Source organism: Augochlora pura, chromosome 3 (genome assembly GCF_028453695.1).
Source record: "Augochlora pura isolate Apur16 chromosome 3, APUR_v2.2.1, whole genome shotgun sequence".
In the NCBI taxonomy this organism is placed as follows: Eukaryota; Metazoa; Arthropoda; class Insecta; order Hymenoptera; family Halictidae; genus Augochlora; species Augochlora pura.
The window spans coordinates 18539438-18559527 of NC_135774.1; the positions used below are offsets into that span (position 1 = coordinate 18539438).

The 20090-nt window shown below is 32.5% G+C and overlaps 1 protein-coding gene across 1 annotated transcript; it reads left to right on the forward strand.

Moving 5' to 3' along the window:
* Positions 1-16503: 16503 nt before the first annotated feature.
* Positions 16504-19684, forward strand: LOC144478854 (proline-, glutamic acid- and leucine-rich protein 1). The gene is made up of 8 exons (XM_078197172.1): positions 16504-16669; positions 16796-17194; positions 17262-17608; positions 17677-17856; positions 17931-18195; positions 18285-18485; positions 18550-18842; positions 18947-19684. Exons 1-8 carry the CDS (start codon positions 16556-16558, stop codon positions 19560-19562), a joined length of 2415 nt encoding a protein of 804 aa, XP_078053298.1. The 5' UTR covers positions 16504-16555; the 3' UTR covers positions 19563-19684.
* The last annotated feature ends 406 nt before the right edge of the window (positions 19685-20090 follow it).

Genomic DNA, 20090 nt, shown 5'->3' on the forward strand with positions numbered 1-20090 from the left:
TTTGGTCTGGTATGTATTAAGTGAATAATGAATTCAGAACTGACATAAACGCCTAATCATCGCACGATCTTTCCAACCCATTTAAATCAGGCCCTATCAGATAGCAGAGAGGGGAATTATTGTACACAGTTTCGTGTTGTATCGTGCCACGGACAACAATTGAAGAAGTTCGGATGACCTTCGCCATCATGAATGTCATCGATCATAATAGCAATTTCCGTGAAGAACAACGAAATACGTGAGTGGCTCTCCAGAGATAATCTTTGATAATTAATGCTGGATTTGGCAGAGCCCTCTAAAATGACGGATCTCGAGTTTTTACGTTGGGCTTATTGAAATCATAATCTTAATAACATTTCAATAATATTTTATTGTAAGATATTACTATTTTCTTCAAATTAATGTAAAATAGTTCGCTTTTACTGCTGTGTAAATCTAATACTAAACAATTGACAACAGCTGATATTGGTTTTTCATTATCGAATCCGAAGGAACGTGGCTTGAAAACACTTGACTCTAATTCCGAGTACTTTAAACGATTGTTGTTTATCTTTCGTGACGAACTTTATCAGACACCTGAAGATAATATCGCCTTAGGAGGCAGGAAGCGATTGTTTCGCACTTTCGTGCTAACGAGATATGCCATCGTTTATGAATAAAAAGCAGATATTTATTCCATACTTTTTTTCCTACAATTGTGTATCCGATATTGCTAATAATAGATTTGTATTATTCATCGATGATTTTAATCGATTACGAAGGAAATAGAACTTTTTAGATTTCACAATTGTTGTTCTTTGTAAAATCCCAATCAATGTTGTAACAAGTTTGAACGCGTTTGTTACATCGTTCCTAGTATCCTTTTTCTGTGAGACACGATTGCTTGCTTCCTACTTGATAAATGTTCCGATTTTCTGACAGACTTTGAATTAATGGTTTGCTGATCATTATGTAATATACGTGGTCGGTATTAATCACCGATTGCTTTGAACATTCCTAAAAAAATGTGACGTTTGTGTTGCACAACGAGAAATGAGCTAACAAGATTTCTTCTGGGTATTATGTTTTTTAATATCGCAGATGGTACGTTTCCGATTATGTAATTATTTATGTCAAATTGAAAACCACCGCAATGATCTCTGCAATGTCAACTTGCCAATTGTTCTCTACAATGAATTGTACCAATCTTGAAAACATAACAGCTTCTTTATCTTCACATCTAGAGAACATTTAATTAGTTCAAAGTAGCCAATTTTCAAAGGTTTTGCATTTGCTAATTATTATCGCATTGCAATATTCAAGATTGCATTCAAGATTGTATTCAAGATTACATTCGAAATTGCATTGACCAGTCAAATAATATACGATTTGGTCGCTTGTTAATATAATCGATTAAGGGAATAAATTATATACAATAACTTAACTATAACATTTAGGTAATCAATAGAAATCGCGAATTATAAGAGCGGTAATTATTATCAACCTTCGTACATATTTTTTTACATGAGCATCGATTTATCGCATGATGCACGAAGAAATGTATAATATAGAATCACTGGTTGATTGAGTTGTTTATTGATCGACTTCAAGGAGTTTGATGTGATAATTACTCTATGAATGTACATGCGATGAATAATGCATGGTATATGAATATATCGATGCAATAATAGTTTCAAAAACATTCTATATTTTAACTCTTGCATATGGAGTATAATATTTCGTGTACGAAAATACTTGACCACGATTTCATCAATGAAAGGTATTTAATATAGATCGTTGACCCCACTTTAACGTTTAACATTGTGTCGATTACATGTATTGCAACTGGTGCACTAGAATAAGTAATATAATATATCTTAAAATATATAGTAAAACTGAGAAATACATATACAGATACGTGACGAACAAAGTGGAAGATTCCAATATATTTTCAGGCCACGTTAAAGTCCTTTATTATTGATTCAACATCATTTTGTCACGGTCATGCTCGGATATTCCAATTTGTTAAGCGAGGCCTTGAAATAAAAAGTTTCGCGACGGCTACGAGGACTGATATCCAAACACAGATCCTTTTATTTACAGCGACCTGTTACATGCACTCGTGTGTTTAACCTTCCGGCTTTGAAATGCGCAAGGGAGGCAAGAAATCTTGACGAGCATAAAAACGACGTGAATACGAAGAATAGCTGATGATAATATGGTTAATAAGAACGCCGTGTCCTTGGAGACAAGCATGCTACGAAAACGAGTTCATAAAGAGTAGTAAAGTATGAATTGCAATACCACTGATAAAGAAATTACTTCGTTTAAAAAGATACGCAAACGATGTAAAATTAAGTTACCTGCATCATTCTAGATAATGATTATCGCGCTTTATAAAAATGATTATCTTTCGTCACAGAAGCATTGATCGTTCGCTAATTGAAAGGTTGCGAAATTTTTATTTCTTGTGATAAAATATCACGCTTTTAATCGATGATACTGCATTCAAATCAATTACTAATAAATTATTGGAAGTAATGAGGAACAATCATTTCCTACCAATAACGAATAATTATTATCTGCATATATGCAGGATGTTCATTTGGAATTTCTAAATAGATATTCATTTAAAAATGTTGAATATAAGAGTCACTCGATTTCACAGGGCAAAAACGGCTATCTAATTTATTTTGTTGTTGTTAATCACTTCGAATGTTATTTTGAAGGTCATTTTATTTTATATATCTTAGGAAAATATGTACAGGTTATGATGTAATCACATTTTTTCACAATTTTTTCAATATAAAGTAATGTAATAATGTAAAAAGTATTATAACCTTTTGCATTCGAAGACTCCAGAGTGGGACTATTTAAATTCTATGTTCAAACTCGAGGGCTCCGCTCCAAAGCCCTCTAATGCAAAGAGTTGAGCTTCTTTTATTTTAATGATGAATTGCGAGCGTGTTGATGCAAATAAATCCGAGGGTCGGTATTACGTTAAGCGCATGTTTTTAAGAGATTTGTACTGTTTCGGTGCACGTTTTGAAGGAATCTGTACTGTTCTAACTTGAATGGTGGGGTTTTAGAAAATTATATGGATAAAGTCGCAGTTTTGAAAATGGCGTGCGGGGCAAAGGGTGGAGACAAGGATAGAGATTGCGGATGAGTCAAGGGTAAAGTTATGGCTTTCAGAAGATTTTGGGGTATTCCATAAGAAGATAATATAATGCTGTTGGTATGCAATATAACATTTACAATAATAAGTAATGTAATAACAATAATATAAGTAAATCTAATTAAAGCTAAAATAGTAAAGAAGGATGTAATAAACATAAAGCCTGCTCTACAAGATAAGCATACATACGCTTCAAATAATCTTCAAAGCAATGAATAACAGCAACAAATAAATAAAGGAGTAGTATTTTCCCCTTGAAGTCGAATAATTTGCATATTTAATATTTATTCCAAAATGAAGATTTAAAGTTTTAAAAAGAACACGTGGTACATAATTTGCAATATTGATCTGTTCTAGTTTTGACATGCTACAAGAAATATCTTCGACACTTTCTAGGTCTCGCAAAACGAACGGTCAGAGTCGGAATTTGCATAAACGTCCGCGTCATAATTATCAGATTAATTAGATTCTCAGTCAACTGTTGGCCAAGAGATTTCAATTGAAAATCAAGAATTACATATTCTGCATTCGAAGAAATCGTGAAAGATTCATGGAAGACGCTGAAGCTGGACAACGTGAACGCAGCGCTCTAATGAACGCGGATATGAAAATAGATCATTATGAATGATAAAACGATGTTCGATAAACGAAAGCAAGATACGCGTGGTGCTTTAAGGCGTGGGTCGTTATCGCGAAGTCCTACTTTACGGGATCTATCTTCCTAACGACATTACGCGAAACGTGGAACGATCTAGATTACTCTGGATGACTCGATCGGATCTAACTGTGCCGAAAAAGCGTTTCGATAAAACGAGTCCTTTGGTGTTCTCGTAAACTGTAATCTCGTAAACGTGTAGTTTCTTACTGTATACGACATCCGGTGATTTTATCTTCGAATAAGTATGACAGGCGAGAGTCGGGTAAATATTAATTTGTATTACATTTTTCGCGTCTTAGAAAAGTCTTTTAAGAAGAAGTAGCACAGGCAGCGCTTGATCATGCTTTCAAGAAGCATTTTTCGATCCATATTTTCATTGCATACTTTCTAATGCGTTTCAGAATGTAGATTAATTACAGCTTACAATTTTTAGGCTTTTCATCTTTTACAATCCACTGATTACTATCCGTGTCGCTCTAATATTAACGATGTCAATTTGATAAAGAAAGATTGTCCAACTATTTCAATGAATGCGATTTTCGTTTACGTATTTTCATCGTTGAGAAGTTTGATACAGCTTACTAATTGCAGGTATTAACAATTTCAATTAGATAAGCAATGAATATTATTCTATTTCAATAATTGCAAACATCTAAGTTCTTACAAAACTTATGAAAATGTAGTTCCAGGATTTCCTGCAACATTTACACGATATTTTTGGAGACACCTAAGGGCAGCGATGTTCCGAATAGACTATGTATAGAACATCTTTAATGAAATAATTCAAAAAGCAAACAGTTTGGAAAGTCAGTGATCTCTGATATAGAAGAAAAATGTATACAATGTAGATATACTACTACATCATAAATAATTAATAACTAGAATACATTATTTAAATATATTTAAATATAATAATTACATACGTTAATTAAATAAAGATATTAGTTTTCAGTGAAATTCTACTAGATTTCGTTTGTTTTACAGAACAGTCTAAACCATGAATTCGCTGGGACACAGTAAAATATTAGAAACAAGAAACAAAATTAAATATGGAAAATAAGGACCTTGGTAATAATAATGACCAGTGTCAATTCTATAATTATGTTATCAAATTAATACGTATCATAAAATAAAAAAATTTTAAGAAAGACATTCGACATTAGGGCAACTCGCTCTAACATGCTTGCTCAGATTTGCCCTCTGGAAATTTTTGTATTAATACACCACGGACGGAGACAAGATTATCAGGAATCTTTCGTTGTGAAATGTCCTTCCGTGCAAGATGTCCGGTGAAAGTAGTGCAGCCGAGTGAAAGTCATATTTATCACATCGAGCCTCCAAAGCTGCATAAAGATGATTAATTAAGCGGCAGAACCGGTAAGCGTATCGATAAATTCAAGAAAAAGCGCTTCTTAGCAACTCGGGCTTCCTGACGCACAATGTCTGCAATTTCCATAAAGCCATTTGATATTTCAATAAAGCCATCTTCAATAGTACCGTATATTGTGTCGAATTCATTTTACGATTCTTCGACGGGTTAGTGTTTTCTACCAAAGTTACGACCCGTAGCAACTTTACTTTCTTTTCCTAAGCCGGTATTTATTAGTACGATTTACGTCTATAAATAACAATTTATGAGTCACGATTTCTAAATAACATATATCGAGACAACCGAATCAGTATTTAATTAAACGACAAAAATATCTGGCTTTTGGCATTGCCAACTTACCAGATTTAAATCCAATAGAAGATGAGCTCTCAGAAATGATATCGATAAAAATGTATGGCAATTTCAAAATCATAATAACTCTATTTTTGAGTTACGAACTGTTGTGAACAAAGTGTGGTTATTTACCGAAGGCAGAAATTTTCTGTAATTTAATTTTATCAGTGCCTAATCGAATTTTCTAATACTAAGTACTAATTACGAAATGGAAGATTTTGTTAATCTTGATATTATTTACTTTAGAAGCTTGTCTAAAAAATTAGTCTTTTGTACGAATCCTTTCGTTTTAGCTATTATCACAGGTTATTATTATATGGAACCAACCCCCAATTTTTCTTTTTTACACGTTTTTTTCTGAAATCTTTCTACTCTGTAAAAACAAAATTGGGTGTTTTATGTTTTCTTTTATTAATCCTAAAATTCTATTTATATACTACCTATTCGTTTCTATAGTATAATTATAGTACTTTACCAAAATATAAGGTGGCTTTATGGAAATTTTAGGCACTGTACTCGGGAAATCATTCTCTCCCTTTATTGAGCCTGCGGTAGTCGCTTATATGAATAAGATAATTCGCACGTAAGTGCCGACTACTTGAAGTTAGGGTACACGTTACGTGTCCTGTTTAGATACACGTTAACGCGTTAGACACGATCGTGCTCGCTGACCACGGGAACTCGTAAAACGATCTGTCCAATGTTGATCCAAATAGGACCTCGGGAACTCTTTGGTACCAGACGAATATCATTAACCACTTCGGTACGGCGCGCATCGGCCACGAAACTGTGCCCACAGCCGGCACTCACCATGCGCATGCTACTTCGTGCATCGACAGTGAATCCGTTTTGCTCTTTTACAGATCTTTGACGAGAAAAGCTTATTTATGTGTATTTCTGGACGTAAACACTGCATTTGTAGAGATAAGGCAAAAGTTCTTGGCAGTCGACTATAGTCGACTATAGTCGATGCTCGGCCGTGTGCGTTCATATCACGGCCGTCGACTATAGTCGACACTCGGCTGTGCGTGTTCATCGGTGGCCGTCGACTATAGTCGACGCTCGTACCGAAGTGGTTAAGGCGCTCGAATAAATAAACAACCGGGTAGTTGTACGCATAAACGAGGACGCATCCGATGCTGCATTTTCAGACATCCTTCGAACCTTTTTATTCGGGTTACGCAAAAAGCTCTGCCCCTACTCCAAGATTCCAGAGCCGTTCTCTCTCTCTCTCTCTCTCTCTCTCTCTCTCTCTCTCTCTCTCTCTCTCTTTCTGCAAAGGCCTTTTTGTGGAAGAATATAATGTTTATGTAGCCCTGAAGGCTTTATTAACCCTAGCGTGTTTAAGGGAGAATCAAAAAATGTCCATAGAATTTTAAACATGTATTCTTGTTCAAGCAATGTTCTTTTGCAGGTATTAACAATTTCAATTAGATAAGCAACAGATATTATTCTATTTCGATAATCACAAAGATCTGAGATGTTTTTTTATAGTTTATTTTTACATCAACAGATACCTAAATGTATTGTTTAACTGTGTCGTATAAATAAATGTAGCCTAAACGTTTATATCTATTGCACTTTATTTACATAGATTCAAAATGACCCCTTTTTCCTCAAGCGGACCTAAAACATTTTCATACTCTAAGCGTCTTTGTGTTAAGAACAGTGGAAAGTTTACATAAGGGTTGCATAAAAATAATGGGAAGACTTAAAATGCTAACAGTTTGAGTATCTTGAACAAAGATAGCAGATGAAATTATTTATCAAGAAATTTTATCTCTCAAGAAAGCACTCTGTTTTTTTCAACGTATATCCAATATGCAGAATTCCCTCGAAATTTAATTATTGTAATTTCAGTTAATGTTTGTTAAGAATACAATAAGTTATTCACGCGTGACAATAAACAGTACCATTTTAGAAGTTACACAGCTGTAGTCGGAAGAGTTATAACATTTTTTAATAGCATAATTATATGAAGCGTCGATCATAAAACGTCTTTCAAACAATGTTTTACACGTTATAGGTTCGAATGAAAATTTACATTTTCCATGAGAACCGGTGTCCTAAATTCGTGAAAATAAAAACTTTAATTAAGAAAAAATTTCTCTTATTGAAGCAAAAAGATTTAGATAAAAGAGAATTCCCATTATTATAAAGTAAAAGGCATAATTTAAATAATGTGTATGTGGTTGAAAGTACAAATTTTGATTTAAACAAAACTCCAGATCTTAGTTTAAATAGCTATATTAGTTTAAGTAAGCAATCGTTTAAAAACAAACGTGTGAAATGTAGAAAGAAATACTGTTCTGTAACAAGATCAGCTATTTTATTCATTAATATGAAAAAGATAATCGAACGTTGCAACAAATATTGAATATTTCTCGAAGTATAGGAGTACGTCAATAATATTAGATTCTTATACATTATAACAATTAAATTGATATTATAAATACATAGATAATTCACAATTCAAAGATTGTTTACGTTGAAGTCAAAATCAACTAGTTCAATTTAAAAATATAACGGTGATCTTATTTTTTTTAATGAAAATCAATTTTTTCTATATTTAAAATATTGTAATTTCTTGTCGGTTAAATACTAATTAATTTTGATAAAAGATATTTTTGTCAGATCATTGGAAGAGGCTGAAAAATGGTGGGGACTAATTAGTAGCTCACCCCGTATATTGGCAACCTGTTACGTATTACAAATGACGGTTCAAAGATAAATTTTAGAAATGACAAACAGCTAAATAAGACGAACGACACGGAAGTAACCATATGTGATAATCTTACACAATCCTACAACTTTTTTTTGCATAGCAATTTTTACTTTCACTTTATCGCTAACTCTTAGTTCCAGCTTCACAGTTTTTCAATATACGAAACCAGAAAACTGATGTGTTACATAAAAATTTATATCGGCATCTAATAATTATTTCTTTAATTGAAAAAACCTATATACGTTAATTCTATCACGGTACATCTTTACTATTACTTTTTATTAAGAGACAATAATTCTTGACTATACTACTATCGTTTAAGAATTCTGATCTGAATAAGCAGGGAACTAAATTTCAATCGATTATAACAAGAGATTTTGTGTATGACGTACAGGACACGTCGCATATGAATGTAAAACATTAAATATTCATATACTTCCATAAGAAAAGAAGAAAATGCTATCATACAAGATGCATGAAAATTAAAATTCTAACGAAATTAAGCACAAATTTGTTCTTTTTAGATATATTAGAAACGTTCTTCAGGGTTTCAATTCCCTATCCAATCTTCGGTGATCACAAATGATAACGCCCATGACTTACAATAGAACATAAAAATAAAAAAATCAATTGTTTTATTCTTCCATAAACTCCAATCAAAATCGAAACATGTTAAAAACATTAGTAAAACAAGTTCGTTTAAATCGATATCTGATCGAGATATAGTATGGAATTTAACACTATATCTTCGTAATTTTTTAAATATTTATTTCTAACAGAAATATACCAATAATTGAAGAATGATTTACCACTTCATAAAAGTCGGGACCAAACAAAACTGGGTTTACTTTAGCGAAATCCTTATGCGGTCCCAAATAAAATAAAAATCAGCACACATCATCGAACATTCGAAGAAACTATCATCTATGCTCCTAGAACTACTAAATGCTACTAAACTAATGCTTTAAATATAATACCTACACCTAATCAAGTTTTTGAGTATACCGCCCCCTGAACACAGAATATAAATAACAAATTAACAGATATTAATAATTAAATGGTATATTTTTCAAGAACTAAAATAAAACAAAAATCTAGTAAAATCTACCGTAAAATCTAGTAACTAGGTTTTCATCGTAGATCCTAGACCATTTCAAACAAAACAATACCCTAGACATAATCGAGCATTCAAAGAAACTATGATCTATGTTACTAAAAATTCTAGAACAATGCTACTGGACACTTAAATCTTCAAAATTTATTCTTGTTGAATATATCGTCATCGAAACACAAAATTGCAATAACACATTTAGAGACCCTAATAGTTAGGTTGATTGGTTTTCAAGAATCAGTGTCACAAAATTATGTTTACTTTATCTACGCTGTTAAAAGTACTAGAACAACGCTACCGAACGCTGAAATCTTTACAATTTCTGTATCGTCATCTGAACACAAAATTCCAAGAACACATATAGAGATACTAATAATTAGACAGTTTATTTGTCGAGAACCAGTATCAAACAAAACTGTTTACCCGATCGAACTTTCTATCCGGTTCATAGCTCGGTAAAAATGCCGGGACGCCATGGAGCATTGCAAGAAACTGTCGTACATACTAGAAATGCATAAAATCCGGACTGGATGAATCACGAATGTTCGAATTCTTTGGCGAATCGCCGTAACCGCAGCAGCAGGAGCTGCGGCCCAGACGAAAGACAGGAGTCCGCAAGCAACGCAGAGCCACATACCTGAACGAGTCGCTCCGCGTCGCTGCGATCGCGATTGTCAGGCCCCACGGCTATGTTGGTCCCCGCATTCCACCTGTCAGAAGGTGGGTCCGCTCTCTCACGGACCATAAAGGAAGCGACGAAGCCCCTAACGGCAGGAAACGGATCGCGTCCGAAAAGTTATCCCCGTTCAATTATCCTAATGACCGTCTCCAATATGGTAGGCCCGGGCAAATACCCGTTCCACGATTCTCTGCACCTTTACATACCTCTCTAATGTCCATTTTCCATCAGCTCGTATGCTCGCCGCATGCCCGCTCGCCGAAGAGGTCCCCGCTCCGAGAACTTTTAGTTCCCACGAAGAAAAAAAAATCACCTAGATCCTCGAAAAGGTCCTTGCGGTTTTTCCCGCGAGATCGAGATCACTGGATCCTTAGCACCGGAGACCACGCATGGGTATGGAATGTAAATGGTACCCAAGACAGCGGAGCGGAAAAATGCGCGAAATATCCGAAGAACTTCGCTTTAACCGCTTTTTTTCACGACCGATCCACGCACTGTCGCACGTCCCGATCTATCGGTTCGAATCGCTGGTGGCAGGTGAATGAAAAAATGAAGAAAAACAATGGACGATTTCTCGCGATGCGAATGCTCAAACGAATTGTCGTCCCAGCAACGTTCGCCACGACAACATAACTGGGCACCGGTAGGTAGGGGAACTGATCCGTGGAGGAACGAGTAGAAGGGCAGTCCCGAAGGTGAGAGGAAGGACGAAGGATTTACCTGTCGTGGAGAGGGAAGAATAACCGTGCGGCTCAAAAGTGGGGGAAGACCACCACTCTGTCCTGGCCAGGAAGGAGGATGGTAGATAGGCGTTAGGGCTCAACACAGTTCCGCGCCTATGTATGTACGAAACCCTTCTAGGCGCACGTCAATGTAATTGAAATATCCTTGTTTTCTTTCGGACCTTTTCTTTGGTTTTTCTCGACGGCCCTAGTGAATACACCGGACTCTGCTTGTCCTCGTCACTCTAATGTCTACCCGCCATCGCACAGTGCCATTTCTCCTAAAATGTTGGTCGAAATGTAATTTTCCAAATAAAAAGTTACTGTAACATATACAGTGACTTGCGTCGGTAAAATAAAATAATTTTTTACTAATAACAAATAAATCTTATTTTCACTTGTTTACCAGGTTTGTTTACAATTTTTGTTAATATTACAATTGTAAGGAACAAAACAAAATAAGAATCACGCGTTTTTTAATTTCGAATCTTGGAAACTTAGCTACATGTATCTGTACTGAAAATTCTATGTTACGAGCTGCAAGCTATTGAAGATAATGATAATACGCAGTTTTCCATGAGTTTCAACCAAAATCCCTGAGAAGTTGAAAAATGTTTACATCTTTCAGTGTTTTAACTAGATTCTGCTAAAAAGTTATTTACATATACAGTTTCATCGAATTCACCTGTTATTTCAAAATGATCATTTCTTCTCTCAATATGCCCTAAATCGGTGTCTTGTGGTAATATAATATAATCGTAGAGACTAAGTTATGAAAGTCATCGAAGGGCCTAATTTAACGAGATTCATTTCTTAAGGGGTCATGCTTAATTAGGAGTTTTAAGGAGCGGTGTCTTTTGGGAACTTTATCCTTAAAACATTTGGGACTTGAAAAAATACGCTTTCTATTACTAACTGTAAATTAAAGCAGTTCTCCTTTTTATTACTAATAATAAATTAAAGGAGTTCTCCTTTGGACTTTCCAAAAATACGTACTTTGCAATGGATAACTTCATTCGGCCCACGATTATCCAAAATATTTCTTATGTTGATATTCTTTTTTCGCTGAACGAAGGATTTTCCGAAATATTGATTTTACAAAATAGCAATAATTCTAGGTAAAAATTTTGATTTTTAATTCAAAATAATTAGCTTTTAGGCAAAGAAAATCAAAATACTCAACAGAAAAAAATCCTTCGTAAAAGAACAAGTTTTTTTGTTTATAAAAGAGTCTGTAAAAATTTCGTCCAAATCGAAAGTGTACTTTTCGAGATATCCTGTTCACCGATATTGAAAATGCAGTTTAAAAAAAAAACATGTTGAAAGTTTCAACTTACTTTTAAATGTTTACTTTTTACTTACATAGAATCATGAATTCCAGGCCCATATCGGTCATCTGCTGAGGTACTAGCCTTCGTACTTTTTATTTATCGTTGACGACTACCCTCATGAGTTGCTTTTTGCGTACGGCGGTCGAAATGTGTTTCAGAAAACACAACAATTTTAAATCTAATTCTATAATAGAAGTATACGAAATGTAAAAAGTATAAGAAGCATAAGAAATATATAAAGAATAAAAAGTGTAATATAATGAAGTATAAATTTATACTATGATATTATTTATATTTCTTGTACTATATATTTTATATTTCTGTCTAAAGTATATATTATTTATTACTTTTCCCTTCTACATGCATTGTATTAGATTTTGCCGCTACAGCCTCTTCGCTTTAGCCCATAGGAATGTTTGTTAAATTGAAATGACTAGATAAGAATATTAAATAGAAATATGAAGAGTCGTAACAAAATTATCAACTATGTGTAACAGTACATATTTCATGAGTTGTAAGAGCTTGTTCTCAGCGTTATCGTGTCCTCATAATCGCATTCTTTATTCGAGTAATTAAGTTGTTCGCACTTCGGAAGTCCGCGAAATAGGAAACAAACAATTGACCGTCGCCGATGGATTCAGCTTTTAGCGCGTGCAGCCGCGAGTCGGACATTTAAAAAAGGAAAATGATTCGTTGCGTAACCAAGGATATTCACACGTCGAGTATCCTTTGTCTTGACCTTTACCGTACAATACGGTGAAGTAAGACACATCCACACACAAACACGCACAGACATGCGCACATATAAACGTACACCCACGCGTGGCTGCGTAACGAAGCATGGGTTTACTATGTCAAAGGCTCTATGATTTACTTGGAGAGCGTAACTGTAATCGGATTGCAAATTTTATACATTCGTAGCGGACGCAGGGAAGCGAAATATTTCCAAAGAAACAGGAGCTAATCTATTTTAACACATTCTTCGTTTACCCCTACGTTAATTCAAGTTATTCGCCGCAGCAATCAGTCCTCCTTTGTGAATCAGACCATAAAATGTAAATGTGAGCATACATCCACGACATAATTGCAGGTATACAAATGAATAGAACTGTTCAATAAGCAAACACAAGTAGTTTTGGTATATTTGAATCTTGTTTGTTATATATGTGTATAGACGTGCGTCAATGAGTCCACCTGTGCAGATCAAAAGACGTAATGCACCGCGTCATTGATAGTGAAAGTTTCGGTGTAACGTTGATCCACATGTGTGACGAATGAAAAACAAACATTTAATGAAACTGTCAAAATTTCTCGAAAATTAGATGCGTGACGAAAGAATTTAACATCGCGTTGACGTGAATGATATTACGGTAACGAAACGGTATGCGCGTTATTATTATATTAAAAGTGCGCTAGCTTTTTCCTGGTGCAATAGCTTTATCTTTAATCTTGACCTTGCACTGAGGAATTTTGTAGTACACGATTTATGTTACAGTTAATCACGATGAGTTTGCTCTTGATCGAGCTCCTTTCATCTTTACAGGTTTTATCATACTCTAACGTATCGAAGTAGAACCGAGATAGATTCTTATCTACGTGGAGGAAAATCTTCGGAACAGGCCACTTCCGGGAATGAAATTTTAATTGACTAAAAGTTGCACCAAAAAGTGTAAAATAGTGAAATCTTCGGCCATGTAACGGTTTCTAGAAAATATTATAACTTCCGATGTACTTTCCACATTTTTAAATAGGAAATCGTTAAATCGCTTCTTTTCATAATTATTCATTATTCAAAGTTTAACAAAAAATCATGTTATTACTACTATGTAGTAATATATGATGATTGGATCGAATAAAGTTTTTAACAAAATAATGTATTAATATTTATAAAGTGTTTTAACATCTTTATACACACATGTTAGTCACAAATGTATAAAGTCTAATAAAGTCTAACTATGTTATAATGGTAATTGTAATTCGAGGATATTGTACGTATAATAGTCGTATATGAAGACACAAACTTTTGCCGAGTAATGTTTCATATCAAATGATTACATTCTATCTGTGTCATCAAACAAAAGTCTAATGCAATGAACAACGCGAGGATGATTTGTTCTTAAATAACTGAACGCATCACTATTCTGTTGTTCGTGTTTACAATGCGTGACTAACATTTCCTTTTTTCACATCGACTACTACATCGCATTGTAGCATCATCCATAATTAAGAGATAGCAAGACTAAGTGTATATAATAATATGATTAACGGTATTCTCAATTGTGTTTCGAAAATTTTTGTACGTTTAATTGGAACTACTAAGGAATTTGTAAAATTGTAATTTACTCTTTCGTATTCTTAAGTAATACATATCACTTTAAAGCATCAATTTTTAGTACTTATAAAAGTCAAGTAAAAAAATAGTACTTTCCACATACTTAAAAATGATTGAATTGTACAAAATAGAAAATAATTTACTAACGGCAGCAAGGATAAAAGCTTTGTATTTCCCACTTTTTATAATATCTCATTGACGTATGAACGTAATCTTATTTATTCTATCCTGTTTCGTTAAATTTGAAAATCATCTTAGATGTTCATATGCTTTTTCATTCATAAATTTAAATGATATGCATACAATTTTTTATTAAAATTAATAGCCCTAAATCTGAATACATTTGAACTAAAATTATGTATGACGAGTGTGAGACTTATAACTGATTCCGATTTCCGTTTCCGCTTTTGTTCCGTTAGCTTTCAATACTCATAATATTAATTACTCACCTGTATAACTCTACGTATCATAAAAATATCATAAGAATAATGAATCAAGTACATTTTATGAAAGTAATAAATTTGTTATGGGACCGAATGCATTCATAAAGCGGGAAAAACTATTCGTACCGTCACCACCGAGTGCACCGCAAAATTACATAATAATTCCTTTTGCGATTGAGGCCAATAGCATTGCGTAAAAGATTCACAGAGTTTGCTACAAACTCTAACTGTACATGCTAACTCCTACAAACACAGTATGCAAACATATGCAAAAGATTTAAAAAGTGCATACAAGTTCAAAAATCATAAAATTATGTTACAAAAATTCTCCTTATTTTTCTTTGTAACATATCAACAGTAAATTTATGTGTGAGCAGAAAAACAGGGAAGATTCTATTTGAAACTAATCAGAAACTTTGTACAGCGAAATGATTACAATTTGTACCAGGTGTACCGGTATGAAGAGAGCGTGAAGGTACAAATGTCTAAATAGGGAACATTTATTGTGAACGGACCTCAATTGTTTTTTTGTTTGGTTGGTATGATGTCTATCAAACATTTAGTACACATCAAGTCATTGAACAAACAACATCATATCTTTTCATCGTGTTTGAAAATGTCGAGTTTTGTACCAGAAAATGATGATTTGCGGAAAGCATTAATTTTTTGTTTTCATCTGAAGAAAAGTGCTACAGAGTCGCATCGAATGCTTGTCGAGGCATATGGTGATCATGCTCTATCAGAAGCAACATGCAAAAGATGGTTTCAACGGTTCAGAGATAATGATTTTGAAGTGAAAAATAAAGAACGTGGAAAACCACCAAAAAAGTTTGAAGACGCCGAATTACAAACAATATTGGATAAAGATGACACTTTGAGTCAGAAACAAATGGCAGAAATGTTAAATGTTGCACAACAAACAATTTCTGACCGTTTAAAAGCTATGGGAAAGATCCAAAAGTGTGGGAAATGGGTGCCACATGAATCGAAAATTGGGTGACTAATTGGTTTGCTTCAAAAGACGAACAGTTTTATTGGCGTGGAATCCACAAATTACCTAAAAGATGGGAAAAATGTGTGGCTAGCAACGGCCAATACTTTGAATAAAATGTTTTTTTACTTTCCAATTAAAAAATAGTGTTTTATTTTCACAAAAAAACGCTCACTTCATACCGGTACACCTGGTATATAATATGAAATTAAATGAAAATCCAATGTATAAAAATAATAATTATGCGCACATTTAATGTCAAACTTGAGGATAACTGAAATAACATATTTGAAAAATGATTATTTAAAACATGTAATTATTTCATTGATTAAATGTTATTTTGTAATAATTATCATTAATTTATTAACATAAGAGGATGATTTTAAAACAATTGATTTAATTACAGAAGATTTTATATTAGAATGTATAGTTATAATTTTATTTTATTTTAAATATTATAAAAGATTATTTTTTGTAAAAACTATGTTTATATGATATTTATATAATAATTTCATGTAAAGTATTACATGTAAAATCATATGTAAACTAAATTTAAAAAGTTGCTTTCTATGATTTACTCATGCATACTACCAAAATGTACCTTATATATGTGCAGCATAGTATCGCATACCTAACCTCTAAAAAACATAACAAAGAAACGTGTAGCAATATATTAAAATACAATGGCAACAATAATGGAAGTAATTAATTTTTACGATCACACTTCGAAGGAATATGAAGAACTTTTACAAGGTTTACTATGTGCTAATGGAGATGTACCATTTAATGTAGAGCAGGTAAAAAGAAATCTAAAATAACCTCATAATTCGGAATTATAAATTTTCTACGATTCTTTACATAAATTTATAAATTCTACTTAAAAACACATTTCATTCATATAAATCATATAATTTTTATTTCAGGTGGATGAAGCATTGAATGTAATAATATCAACTATCAATAATTATTTAAATCGTGCTGACACTAGGTACAATGGTTTAGTAATTTTAGACAAGAGTTTGATACAATGTTCGGAAAGTACACTTACAAAATATTACGCGTTATGGATGTCAAAAGCTATACAAGTATTAGAAAGTATTCATAGTGTCCGACAGGAATTGAATATTTCTTGTAAAGTACTTGGACAATTAATTGTACAAACAAAGGAGATTCCAGATATACATAAACAACTGTCTACGCAATATGTGAAACAGCTTATAAATGCTGTTGGCAATTTAGATTTAAAAACATGCTCTAGTTCAATATACTACTTAATTGCTATACTATTGCATTACTTTCCTGAAGTTTGCGAGCGTTTTCAAGTAATTAAATGTCTTTATTGTATCAACGTAAAAAGTATAGCAAATATTATATTTCTTATCATTATAGGCTACTATAAGGAATTTAATATTACCACAAATTGATTCCACTCAAAACAACTTAGTTAACTCAAGTGCAAGGTGTTATGCCCTTTTAGTGAAAGCTACAGAACGATCATTTAAACCACCAGCTTCAAGGCCTATTTATACTGGTTGGTTATACCACCAAGCACTTATTTGTAATAGTTTACATACCATAATGGATGTGTTATTTTCTAGTTTAATAGAATTAGAAAATGTAACTATTTGGGATCAATTGGATTTACCAAATATATCTCAAGAGAATATTATCCAATATTACTTCAAACAAAGACAAAGATTTTTAAATCTTTGTTCTTATTTATCTTGTATGTTACGGTAAGTGAATAACATAAGTTTACATATTTTGATATGATGTTAACTTTGAAATAATTTACAATTTACAGTGGATTTGATAAAAAAAATTCAGCATTACCTACTGACATTCTAAAAGTTTTATGTAGAGGGTTAGCAATACAACCATCAAATTTAAGAAATGAGAACTCTATTAAAGGACAAATGTTATACCTGATTTTACCACAGTTGCATGTGGCATTATTTAATGTACTGGATGCATTAATAAATGGGTACAAACATATACATATAAAACATAATATGTAAATAATATTTGAAACAAAATATATCAATTTAAAATGTTTAGATTCAAGGATCAATTAATACCATTTGGATCAACCATATTACAACTGTTTCTTCAATCATTGCAATGGACAGAAATAGTCTTAAAGGATAAAATAACTCTTGGTGGTGATAAACCATTTAAAAGTGTTAGAATATCTGTTTATAAATGCCTTACTTCGTGGTTAGTGAACACAAATTCCCTATCAGGTGTAGAAACAGTTGCAGATGAATATCTTCCTTCTATATTGAAAGATATTATACCGGAAAAGGATTGCATACTGTTAACTGTAAGTTTGAGCTATGTTGCTTTAATTTAATAAATAAAAAAATTAAATAATAGAGTGATAATATAGCTAATTCGAAATTTTTGTTTTAGCTTCAAAAAACTCATAACTTATCGAAACGAGCGTTAAAACGACTTCGAGATAGTCAATATGAAAAAGGTGCTTATCTAACTAATGGATTGGACTCTAGCAGAGAACATTATTTAGATGTAGATACGTGTAAAAGTTCTCTTAAAGCATTACAACACATATTTCTGAATGGTGGTAACTGTTTAAAACAAACATTTTTTAAAGTAGGTATTCTTCTTTTACATTTCTATTTTCAATTCAATGTTTAACATAAATTAATATCTACAGGCGATACAGAATATAATAGTACCTCTTTTATATGATTGTTATCTGAGTTCTGCAGAGCAAAAGTTTTACAAAGATAATTCTGATTGCCGTTTGCAATTACTGAGACTTCTGAGAGCTTTACAAATGAGTCCACATTGTTTAGTGCCTTTACCAACACAGTACTCTTTAGAAATATTTGAAATGGCTCTATGCGATACGAACTTATGCATTATTCAAGAAGCAAAAATAGCATTAGCAGAACTAGAAAAGATCATACACCCCAATGCACCATCTATACAATTGACCCAAGTAGAGTAAGTTATAAGTATATATATTTACTATTAAAATATCGGTATTAAAAGTGTTATCATAATATGTCATAAACAAGTTTAATATTCTTAATGTTATCCTTTTTTAGAACGATACAAAAAGAGTTTGTGCCGGGAGATCAAACTACAGAACCTAATCAAAGAGAAGAAAATATTGTTTTATTTGATAGCGAAAATGTAGTAGTTGAAAATTCAGAATCATTAAATAAAGAAAATGGAGCAACAGTTTCTCATGTTGAAGAGAATACGGTAGATGAAAATATAACATCATCAAATGAAAAAAGTATATCAATAGATACCCATCCTGAAGAGATTATTTTAGATGGAAATATAATACCATCATCACAAAGTGATGAAAATGAAGCATCAATTTCTCAATCTAAAGAAAGTATTTTAGATAATAATATGACACCATCTTTAGATAATGAAAGTAAAGAAACGACTTCCAAAACTGGAGAAGGTATAGTAAATGAAGAAGTGACACAATTAACAAGTCGAAAAAATAAAGTAACAGTTTCCCATCCAGAAGAGAACATTTTAGGTGATGATGATGCACTATCTCCAACTAAAAAATTGAAAACAGACATTCATTGTGATGAATCTGTTGGACTTGAGGACGATAAGAAAGATTCAGCAATAGAGAACGAAAAAGAAGAAGAAGAAGAAATGTTACAATTGTTTCAAGATATACCAAAAAATAATTAATTTTAGAAACTATGTCTTCTTACTTGTATTACTGTTTTTTTTTCAAATCATGTAATAGATCAAACATTTAATTTGAAATTGATTTGTTGAATTGCCCTTAAATGTTAATAAATATTTAATAAAAGCGCATTTAATATTATCACATATTAATAAAACCTATTCACCAACACATGTAACAATATGTACATTATAATTTCAGATAAATAATTTATTTAATTACCTGCATATCGTCTAATTTACAGTTAAAGTATTTTACTGCTGGAAATTTTTAATATCATTTACAAACATATTTCTGTTAGAATTTTATAAAAATATTTAAAATACCTATTTGCCAAACTGACTATGTTCATGAATATATCTTTTGAACCTTCTTCATTCCCTCTGTAAACGAAAATGGAATCAAGCTCGTTAACAAAACTAATACCCAAAAATCATTTCGACTAATATATTATAATTTATAAATGTTCTCAAGTAAATAAAATTTGTATTGATATATTGAAGAAAATATTTTAAATATATTTGAATGTT

Coding starts and splice junctions, on each gene's coding strand:
- LOC144478854 (XM_078197172.1), top strand. CDS start 16,556: ATGGCAACAATAATGGAAGTAATTAATTTTTACGATCACACTTCGAAG. Junction 17,857..17,930: donor CTGGATGCATTAATAAATGG/GTACAAACATAT, acceptor TAAAATGTTTAG/ATTCAAGGATCAATTAATAC. Junction 18,843..18,946: donor ATACAATTGACCCAAGTAGA/GTAAGTTATAAG, acceptor ATCCTTTTTTAG/AACGATACAAAAAGAGTTTG.